Source organism: Varanus komodoensis, unplaced genomic scaffold (genome assembly GCF_004798865.1).
Source record: "Varanus komodoensis strain SLA01 unplaced genomic scaffold, ASM479886v1 scaffold2, whole genome shotgun sequence".
Classification (NCBI taxonomy): domain Eukaryota; kingdom Metazoa; phylum Chordata; class Lepidosauria; order Squamata; family Varanidae; genus Varanus; species Varanus komodoensis.
The window spans coordinates 63,078,150-63,089,470 of record NW_025335568.1 but is presented as its reverse complement, the minus strand read 5'-3'; the positions used below and the strand labels follow the sequence as shown (position 1 = coordinate 63,089,470).

Below are 11,321 nucleotides of genomic sequence, written 5' to 3'. Positions count from 1 at the left end.
TTTTGCACCAATTGAAGTGTTCGGACTGTCTTCAGGGGAAGCCCCACTAGTCTGTCCCCACAGAGTGGGTGTTCCGGACCTTTGGTCACTTCTGCCTCCTTTTTCTGTACTTTTCCAACTCAATATGCTCAAGATGCCTAAATGAAATTTTTAGCGGGGGAGGGAACATCAGAGGGCAATATTCTCTCCTTTTCTCCCCCTAAAATGGGGACTAAGCACACCCCATGGCCACACACCACTGAGTATCTGTTGGGGTGGAAAGTGTGGAATGGAGTATCCTGAAAGAGGGCATGGCTGGCTGGCTGGCTGGCTGGAATCTTAAGTCGAAGCACTCCAAACTCGCATGAATATGGCTCTGTGTGAGTGCATGAGCCAAAAGCTAGCAGAACAAGGAGAGCGCTAGGCATGGCACTTTCTCCTTAATGCTTTGGGGTTTTGCTCTGTTGTTACCTTACTCACAAGGAAGTACTGCATAGAGGAACTTTCAGAAATGCACAGCTGACGTTCAGGCTAGGGCCTGCCTGTCTAGTTAGTTGACTGGGTGGACCCAGTCTTGCTCAGTAGTATTAATAATTAACCTTTTCCTTGTATTAGGGTATTTTCCCCTTGCCTGCTTTCTGAATTCACCTATTTTAAAAATGATTAAAAGGATTGATAAGCTATGCATGCTATATTTTGATATGTAGTCTGCCAGTATTATTATTCATGGAAACTGAGTGAGTCAGAAGGGACCACTCAGGCCATCTAGTCTGACCTCCAGTTCCAGCCGGCTCAGCTCATGACATGCCCACCATATACTGGATTTATATCCCAGCTTTTTGTCTCTTGTGAGAAACCCAAGGTAGCTCATAGCTCCATTTTTATGCTCGCAACCTTGCAATGACAACACGACGGCCCTGAGAGTGAGTGACTGAGCCCAAATCACTCCATGAGCTTCATGGCCAAGCGGCCAAGTGGGGAGTAGAACCAGAATCTCCCAGGTCCCCAGCCCAGCTCTCAAACAAGCAAGCCACCCGGGCTCCCATAGAAAACACTCCCTACCAGAACTGGGATTCTGTTATCCGTGGGATCATACGCTTGAGCTGGAGGCTGTGCAAAGGTATCTAGTTCTAGCACTGGGGCTCTCTGCAGTTGTCCGGATTGTCGGTTTGCTCTGATAATACCCTCCCGCCCCTTGAGATCAGCAACGGATGCCCTTCTCTGGGAACCCTCTGTGAATGATATTAGGAGGGTGAGTACCCGGAGGAGGGCCTTCTCTGTGGTGGCACCCCATCTATGGAATGCGCTTCCCAGAGAGGTCCGCCTGGCACCATCGTTATTTGTTTTTCAGTGCCAGGCTAAGACCTTTTTATTTAAAACTTATTTTAATTGCTAAATTATTGTATTTATTAGGATTTTAAAATTAGCCGAGAATGCACCAGGGGCTTTAATGTTTTTTTTTTCTTTTAAATTGTTATATTGTTATTGTTTATGTATTTTTTTTGTATTTTTTGTGAGCCACCCCGAGGCTTTGTTGTGATGGGGGCAGCATAGAAATGTTTTAAATAAATAAATAAATAAATAAATAATACTAGGACCCCACCCTGAAGCTGATTGCTGGGAGATTCAAAACAGGAAGGACTTCTTCTTACAGTGGATAGTTAAATGCCTCCACTCATTGCCACAAGATCTTACATTTTCCTGATCATGGTGTCTCGTACCATGTGCAAAGACCTCTCTTCTTCTCAAATTCTACCCTTACAAAAAATTCCAATCTGTACCCCAAAGGGGGACTGAACACTCCATTCTCACACCTCGGCTGTTGCACGCATATCTCAGTAGAAACTCTGCCCATGTCTCCATCGATCCCAACCTTCACATTTTGGGGATGTTGTTTTTGTTTTGTACAAAGGTATTCCATGAAATATTTTACACATCTTTCAGCTATAGAAGTCTGCGACCCTTAAGGTATCTTCTTTATTAGGAATCCAACAGAAGGTAGCTTCATATTTTTTGGCATAAACACTTCACCTGCTGCAGTGCCTTTGAAAATAAATGATACTTCACTGGAAGCTTTAAGTGCCCAAGGAAATTAAAATATATTCATTGTTGCCCTTGGTGCTTTGAGTTTACTGTACCAAACTCATATTTTCTCCCCTTACGCAAAGTATTTGTTGAACTAGGGCAAAACACTATTGTCAGGGAGTTGTTATTTGCATGTCTCTTAAGTGGCTCTTTTCACTAGTGTTTGCTCCACTAGATCCTTTCTGCCAGCCACTGATCAGGTGTTCCCCAGCTTTTGTGCAGGTTTTTTGCCCATTCGGAAAGACTGAAAAGCCAGCCCTAAGGTTTAGTTAAAGCATTAGGCTAAAATAATCCTCTACAGCCAGGCCTAGACTTGAATCATAGAATCATAGAACAGTACAGTTGGCCATGAGGGCCATGGGGTCCACCCCCTGCTCTCACAGGACACCACGTCACACCATCCCACTCAGATGGCTGCCCAGTTTCTTTTTGAATGTCTCTCCACCTCTCCAGGCAGCTGGTTCCACTGTCGTATTGCTCTGACAGTGAGGAAGCTTTTCCCGATGTCCAGCCTGCATCTGGGTTGTCGCAGCTTGAATCGATTATTCCATGTCCTACACTCTGGCATCAGCAAGAAGAGAACCTGACCTGATCTTCCGTTTTGATTCCCAGGTCCTTATGATAGGGTCCTTTCTAGGCTGCCCCTTTCAGGGGTGTATTGTTTTTGTGCGTAAGTCATCTCTGACTTACGGTGACCCCATGAATGAACACCCTCCAAAATGGTCTACCCATCGCTGCCCTACTCCGCTCTTGTACACTCAAGACGGTGGCTTCCTTTATGGAATCCAGCCAACTCCTCAGGTGCCCTTCCTCATCTTCCTTCAACGTCTCCTAGTATGATTGCCTTCTCCAGTAAGAAGGCAGTCATGATGTGCTCAAAGTGTAAGAGCTTCACTTTTCTCATTTTTGCTTCCAGCAGAAGTTCTGCCTAGGGTGTACTACTGCAGGCAAAAATAGTTCTTCTCCTTTAAAAAGATTATTATTATTATTATTATTATTATTATTATTATTATTATTATTATTATAACATTTCTATGCCGCCCCTTGCTGAAGCCTTGGGGCGGCTTACTATTCCTATAATAAACAAATATATCCCAGTGCCACAGCCTCCCTTTTACCCCTCAGTTTTTCTACATGTATAGAAGGGTTGATTCTCTCCTCCCTCATCCCATCACCTGGAATCTTAAACAATACACTTCCGAAAGGATCCTGGCTAATAATTTTGCTGGCAACATAATTTGGCTCTAAAACAAAGGTGAGAAGAAAAGACTAGTGGGAGATAAATACAGATGCAGCAGCTAGAAGAATGCAGGGGAGAAGATGAAGTCCAAATGAAAGGAGTCCAGATGAGTTGATCCACCTGAGAGAGCTTTCTAGTCTCCAGCTGCTCCCAAATTGAAAGCCTGCAGAGTGTACACCACAAAATAATTACTTTCATGCCTTGTTGCAAATGCAGTATTTTAATGTCTTGTGAATAATTTCCTAGCTACTTTCCCCACTTTATTGATGCAAAAGCATAGCTATGAACCAAGCAGGTCTTTAATATGCGTGCATGTGTGTGTGCGTGCGTGCGTGAGTGCATTTGTGGGGGAGAGGTTCTCGTTAATTTCAGTTCTCAAACACTGCAGGAGTCTGCAATTCCCATTTTCTTTTCACAGTATTAATGAAGACTGGACATTGGCAATAGTCACTATTTTTCTCTTGAAATTTAAGAGCCACGTTGAAGGGCTGCCAAGAATTTTAATAACTCTCTAATGTGCAATGGAGAACTGTAGCCAATCGTGAATGTTCCAGACAACTTATTTCATAGCTGCAGTAACAAAAGAAATATAAAAATCAATCCCATCTCCTATAGTATATGATACAGGTCAGAAGGATGTGCAAAGAGAAGGGAGGAAACTCTCAATAACGACAAGTGCAATATACCCACTTCATTGATTGCACTGAAACAGGGGCCGAGGTAAGAAAGGACGGCTGGTTAATCCCTGACAGTGGAATGAAGAAATATAGTTTTACAGGTTTCTCTGCCAAGCCGCTCACAGAGTCACAGAGGAGGCTTCAATATTGGGGGCCGCTTCTTTCTGTTGTGAGGATTCCCATCCTCTCCAGTGGAATGGTCTTGACTCTGCAGAGGCTGAGTGTTTTCCACCTCTTCATCTGCTGGTCCCTGGACAATGAACTGCTGCCCTGCCATTGTGGTGCCTGCATTTCAATAGGCAGGAGTGTAATTCAGAGCATTACAGAGATGTTCACAGACACGGTTCAATATCTGTTGGATTGCTGTTGGAAACTTGGTTAACAACAAGCATTTTCAAGGCAGGACATAAATTTTTCATGGCCGGAGGGCAGGCGTGCAGTAAAACCTAAGTCAGCTGAAGTGATAAAAGCTTTCATTGTCCACAGAATCTGAGGAACAGTGGGAAATATTTTAATAGATATGGCTTAGCATCCTTGCAGAATCTTAGCTCCCAGTGTTCCTCAAGCAAAGCCAGTGACGGGTAAGCCCAGTGCAAAACCAAGAGCGTGTGTGTGTTTTTCTTCAAAAGGTGCTCTGTGAGCATCTTGTTTGCTAATTTAATCACAGATAATTTGAGGATTTGATGACAGCATGATCCCGTATCAAGTATTGGGGGTGCATCACTGAGAGACATGTCCTACCGCTGGATTATTTAAATTCATTTCTTTTTAGGTGGCATCCTCTCAGGGACAATGTTTTCCAAGGGGTCAGTTCACACTTTCAGCTACCAGCCAGCAACTGAAAAGCACCCAAGCGATGTTACATGCACATGGGAATCAACCCAGAGTCCTATGATGTCTGTAACTTGGAGGGTCCATTGCTTTTTAGAACTCATGATCCCAGATCCCACCATGGGCATCTCTCAAGAGAAAGATCAGGTAGGAAGGAACACCAAGAGGTCTGCTTGAGATTCTGGACAATCACTGCCAGGCAGATTGGATTGTACCAGGCTAGACAGATAGTTGGACAGGGTATCAAGTTGTCCCCCATACAGAATAAACTAATTTAAATCAATATTTCCAGAGAGGTGACCATGAATGTTTGTTGCACTGAAACTCAAGGACCACTTGTCTTCTAGTACTTTATAGTGCAATCCTCTGTACTTCTGCTCAGAAGTAAGTCCCAGTGGGTACGTTCATAAATGGAGCTTACTCCCAGGTAAATGTATACAGGATTGCAACTCCAAAGACTTAGAGAACCACAAGAACCCTATTTTGTAAAAAAAAGTAAGTTTCACTGCAAACACAAGGAAACTTTTAATGGCATCACTGATGCAAAGGAGGTGGCTTCCTGGCTCATCCAATTTGGATATCTTGTTATACTTAAACAAAGCAATTTTGTCCCTAGAAAATATCTAGGGGAGTCTAAAGAGAGATATAGAAAGGATATTTAGGGGTGTAGGAGATACTACATATCCCCAGTTCTGAGGCCCAATCTTTCCCCTACACACCTGCATGGGAAAGAACCATGCCAGCTTCCTCTCCAGGGTCAGAAAATCGAGCTCGGAGAGGATGTAAAAGGGTGGGGAGGGGAGGAAAAAGGCCACCGATATGCAAGGTGCCCTGGAAACACTCCAGCCGCCGCTCTCCCTTTCCAAAGGGCCTCATCAAGAGAGCCAAAAGCAGCCAAAAAGTGCAGGGAGGCAGAAGTCATCTCAGCCTTGCTTCCTGTGTTTCACTGGCTACTCATAAGCCTCTATGTCTGGGGTCTTATGGGCCTCAAGGGAACAATCCGTAGCATTGCACTCTTCATATATATATATTTAGCCTCACCATTTCAGCAGCCATTATCCTCATAGTGATTCGCATCTCTTTAAAGCTCTCTCAATTCTGCAGTGGGAGTGAACAAGCCCTGTGAAAGGCTGGCGTTCAGACTCCCGAGGCCAATGCACGCAATCGTTTTGCTTGCAGGTGTGGCATTCCGGGTAAGCCATGAAGCCGAGTCACTGGGATATATGGCTGGATCTCCTAATAGCCCACCTCCTCCTAAAATAAAACAAACTCAATGAGGTGATATTCTTACACAATATATTCCTTATCTGTTAACTTGTCAGGAATAATGACTGAAAGGATTATCTTGGGAGTTGTCTTTTAACTGCTTGGAAGCAATTCTCCTTCCAAAGTTCAGGAGACCAGAAGAAATTTTGTTTTAAGAAGTCACAAGGTTTCCTTGATGAAATAAAAGCACAGAAAGTTCTTAGGATTTCAATAAATGTCCAGTTCATTTCCATGGGCTGCATCGTAGGCCCGGGTGAGCTGTGGTTGCTTCCCAGAGAAGACTTGCCAAGAGCAACTCGTTCTGTTACCTGGAATAGTTACTCCCTTGCCTAAGGCAGGAATAAAATACAACATCTCCATTTTGCCTCATCCCCCGCACCTCAAATCTCAACAAGGCAGGACACCTTCAGTTAATGAAGTGGTTGCTTCTTTAGACAGATGGTGTGAGTGAGATAGTTGTGAAAAGATGCTTAAAATGAAAGACTGCCAGCAGGCTTCCTATTTAAAAGACACACACCAGAGACACGGTTTGGTTCAGTGTTGTGCCTCAGTAGTCCAAGAAACATCTCCCTGAAAAAGGGAGCCAAGAGGGACCAGCACGTGTTTTGGGACAACATTTGGTTGAGATGCCCACAGCTAAGGTTGGCTTTAGCCCATTAGGTGGTGATCCTGCTGAGGTGAATTTCCGCAGGATCCTGAGGGTGCAGTGGGGAAGGAGAAGAGGAGTGGGACCCATGGATGCTTCGGACTTTGGTGCGTGGATTCCTAGTGCAAGCTGGAGTGGAGCTGGATGGCACGTGATGTGTAGTGGTGTGCATGAGGTGGGGGACTCAAAATACTCCAGCCTTCCTGCATTTAGAAGTGAAAACCTGAAAAAACCACCTGTTTCCCAAAGGAAGGTAGAATCTGAAGCAAAGGGGAGAGCAAACCATTTCTTCAGGAAGAGGATGTGAAGGTGAAACCTTGACTTTCCAGTGCAACCAAAGCCTTCTTTTGTAGTGATCTTGATAGTTTTGGTGAGGTGACATGGTACTCTCTTCCAGAATATCTCTTTGTTGGTGGAATATATAAAAGCTGTAGAGTGGATGGATGGATCAGTTTTGATCTTCCTGAAATTGTTGGGGGTGGGCGTTATTCTGGCCGATTTCTACACAAGTGTGTGCTACAGTTGCTTAAGTGTGTGTGTGTGTGTGTGTGCACACGTGCGCACCCCCACAGGCATTTGTTACAATGTACACATTAATGCATACAATTCCATACACATTGTAAATGTACAGACGTAGGGATGCATGCATCCATTAAAGAAAGTCTGTGAGCACTTTGGTTATGCATCCCTTTTCCTCAACACGTTTTTCTAAACTGAGCATGTTGTTCAATGTGCCTTTTTTCATCTTCATTGTGGATCCCCTCTCAAGCTCAGAAGGGTACCGCTTTCTGACTGAGAACTGTGTTCTGGTCCACCTTGGAGTCCAGGAAGTGTGGCTTGTGTACATCTGGATTTCTCACACATCCATATCCAGAGTACAGTCAGGAAAGTGCCTACAGGGGGGCTGGCCTTCACCCCCATCAGTTCTCTCCACCAGCCAAGGCTTCCCTGGGTACAGCAGCCAGTGCTCCAGGGCATTGTGGGAAATTTTAACTGGCGCCTCACACCCGCTTCATGAGGAGTGGTCAGAAAGCAGCATCCACGGGGCCTTCTGCAACAGAAGGTTGCCAAGGCCAGGACAGGATGTATGTTTTAATAAGGCAAGAGATACACTCTTTCAATAATAATATTTGCCAAGCATCTAGAACCCAGATGGGCAGCCCAGAGGGCAGCTTCTCCCGTGTTCTGCAGAACCTGGTGCGGCTTTAGCTCATCTTTTGACCCACCACTAGGAGGGGAACCCATGGGCAGAGGGGCCTCCATGATAAAGTGAAGAAATTCAACATGCTTTCCAGCCCTTCCTGTCCTAAATCAGTTTCTGTGCAAGCCATGGAAGGATAGGTGTGGCAATTGTGTTCGGCAATTTTCACTGATTGATACATTTAGGGATGGGGGAAATACTAAATGAATTGATTTTTTTTAAGACAACAATCACTGGTGAAAAATGGGCAGCATCATTGATCTGATTTTAGTTTAATAATTTTGTCATACTCATTCATTCATAAATTATGTATTTCACAGTAGCGGCTGAGCCTATCTTTTTAAGATCCCTTTGTTGGATCTCACATCTTTTCCCTTTTTTTATTTTTGGTTTTAGACTTCACACTTCTTGTCCTTTTTAAACTTAGATCTAAGGCACATTAAGAACATGCTGTTTAGCCTGGATATCTGTAAAAATACAGGGAAGACAAAAGCTTTCCAGTTGTCTCAGGGGGATTTCATTTTCTGGGAAGCAAAATGTCTAAGGTCAGCTTGGTGACCCTTAGAGAAAGACCTGGCTTATGTTGGTAGGTCATGAAGCTAGATTCCACAGTTTAAAGATTTTGCAAGTTGGTGTCTGCCATTCCCTTTTTGCTTCTAGGTGTCAATACATATTTTATTTATACAATGGACCTCAAAAAAATTAGAGGCTTTTGTACAGATTGAAATATGCGTAGTTGTGGTTTAACAGCAAAAACGCTGATTGGTCTAGGCATGCCTGCATGGAGTTTTCTTAAATGATTGGGTGCACTTACTCAGTCCATCAGGCACCTTTGGACTGCAGGATTCAGGTAAAATGGTTTCAAGCCCCATTTGTCCACATAGCCAACGACTGAGATCTGAAAAATGGTCAAGGGAGAGTGGCATGTGTAAGATCCACCAATAGCCCTTTTGGAACCACGATTCCCATCAGACATGCTATTTGATTTAATAGTACCATGTACTTTCTGCAGGGGGAACTGTTAAGGAAAAGCCAACAAGCGGACTTCCACCTTTACTCATATTCCTTTGTTTCTGGATGTATGTCCTTTCTTTGAATCCCAGCCAAAAGTAGAGCAAGAGCTTTCGGTAACATTTGGGAAAGATCCATGGTCCAGAAGACTTGCATTTCAGACTACAGGTGGATGCATAACAGAAATGGAAACACCTACTTATGTTAAAAGCTCCCTTTATACAGAAAACTTGCATTCCCTGGAGATGCTGTGCTAGAAAGTTTGTTCTTTATCTGCTAGATATCCACAGACTAGGAGTTTTTGACACAGAGGTGCATTTGTTTGTAACCAGCTCTGTACTTGCATTATAGGCCAACTCTGAAGCCTGTAACTTACGTTTTTTTTCTGAGCAGGTAGATCAACCTTCTCCAACATGGAGCCTTCTAGTTGCTCTGGACTACAACTCCCATCAGCCTCAGCCAGGAGAGTCAATGAACAGGGTTTCTGGGAGCTGTAATCCCAAACATTTCAGAGTGCCGAGGTGGAGGCATCACTCCTGTGTTTTCACAGCACACAGCCGTGCAAATGTAATGCGAACCGGTTTCCTGTTTTGCACTGTGTAAATGCTTCTTTCATAATCTGCTTGCAGCCAGTCCGACCAAACCCGGACGGGGAGGCTACCCGAGTTCCGATGAGGTGGTTCGGGAATCCAGCAGCACCACTGGAATGGTGGTTGGGATCGTTGCGGCGGCTGCACTGTGCATTCTAATCCTCCTCTATGCCATGTACAAGTACAGAAACCGGGATGAAGGCTCCTATCACGTGGACGAGAGTCGAAACTACATCAGTAACTCGGCACAGTCCAATGGGGCTGTGATTAAGGAAAAGCAACCCAACAGCTCCAAAAGCTCCAACAAAAATAAGAAAAACAAGGATAAGGAGTACTATGTCTGATCGCGAAGCCGAAAAGAACAATTGTATAGAAATAGTCTTCATTTTATCTGAGACATAAAACAAAACTTATTTACTTTACTTTTTATGAAGCACATACGATGTTTAAAAAAATGGGAAAAGAACACAGGGAATGCAATCAGAAAGGAAAGACTTTTTTAAAAAAAAAAAGAAAACAAAGGAAAGAAAAAAACAAAATAAGCTTTTCATACTCTTGTTTCGCCAAAACAGGAGTCAATAAATCCCCTTACATCTACAGTGTTTTCCTTTACTCTGTTGTCTTTATGTTGCTGGAATGTTACTGAGGACAATGTTGTACACTCATAAGACAAAGAGTATTACGACAAAAGCATCACCCAGCACAACACGAAATGTAATAAACTGAAGCAGCCACAAAAAGTGAAATCTCTCTCTCTCTCTCTCTCTCTCTCTCTCTCTCTCTCTCTCTCCCCCTCCCCCCCCCATTTCTCTCTCTCTCTCTTGCTCACACACACACACACACACACACACACACAGAAGCTACCTATGAATCTGGTTTTAGCCAAAGTGCTAGCGTGCTCCTGAGGAGTCAGTCTTATGGCCTGAGATGACTTTGTGGTTATACACAAGCGCTCAGCGAGCAAATCTTGAGACTGAAGTTTGCCACCCAGTGCAACGAAACAGTGCTTGGAGCTTGGGTTTGAAGCAAAATGCTGGCTTTTCTGAATAAACCACATATAGAAGGAGGAGGAGGAGAAGAAGAAAGAGGAGACGAAGAAGACGCTTTGGAAAAAGCCTCTTTCTGGTTGTGAGGAAAACAGTATAGCGGCCTTATTTTCAAAAGTTACAATAAACAAATACACAAATGAAGTGAAATATAAGGCTTATTTTCACACACCACTAACAAACAAACCTGAGGGCATAGATGCAATCATTGGGGGGAAAAATCATGCACGCTTAATATGTGATTACATATGTTTATATTAAAAAGAAAAACCCACATCTATATGTGCTTTCTGGACTGTGATAAGTGATGTTTTCTAGCCTGTTGTATAGAAATGCAAACTATATCCGCTCTTCAACCATTTTGGGTAAACTCAATGTTCTAAGTGTGGCTAGGTATAGAACGTTTTCGACATCTGGAGCAAACAACACTTTTGTTTACTTTTGCAGCCATGAGAAACTGCCACAATTTTTCTCCCCTGCCAGATCTTCCTTCCGTCCTTCCTTCCTTCCTTCCTTTAATTTACAGCTTAGTGAATATCCTAAGAGGGATATGTATGAATGTATATAAGAATTTGCTAATTTTTTTCTTAATCTGTACAGCCTCTCTGTCTCTCTTCTTTTGCAGTTCAGTTTTGGTAGTTTGTATGAAAGAAGTGGACTTAGAAAGCAAATATATATAGATACAAACATCATAATTTTCTTCTCCAATTGCCTATCCACTCCCAGGTTGCATCAGCAAAACCCATCAG

The 11,321-nt window shown here is 43.5% G+C and overlaps 1 protein-coding gene across 1 annotated transcript in view; it reads left to right on the top strand.

Annotated features, from left to right (window-relative positions):
- NRXN1 (neurexin 1) overlaps positions 1 to 10,235 on the top strand; it is a 1,090,172-nt gene extending 1,079,937 nt beyond the window's left edge. The window contains 1 exon segment of the mRNA XM_044428877.1: positions 9,566 to 10,235. Coding sequence (XP_044284812.1) covers positions 9,566 to 9,870 — 305 coding nt within the window. The 3' untranslated portion in view covers positions 9,871 to 10,235.
- The last annotated feature ends 1,086 nt before the right edge of the window (positions 10,236 to 11,321 follow it).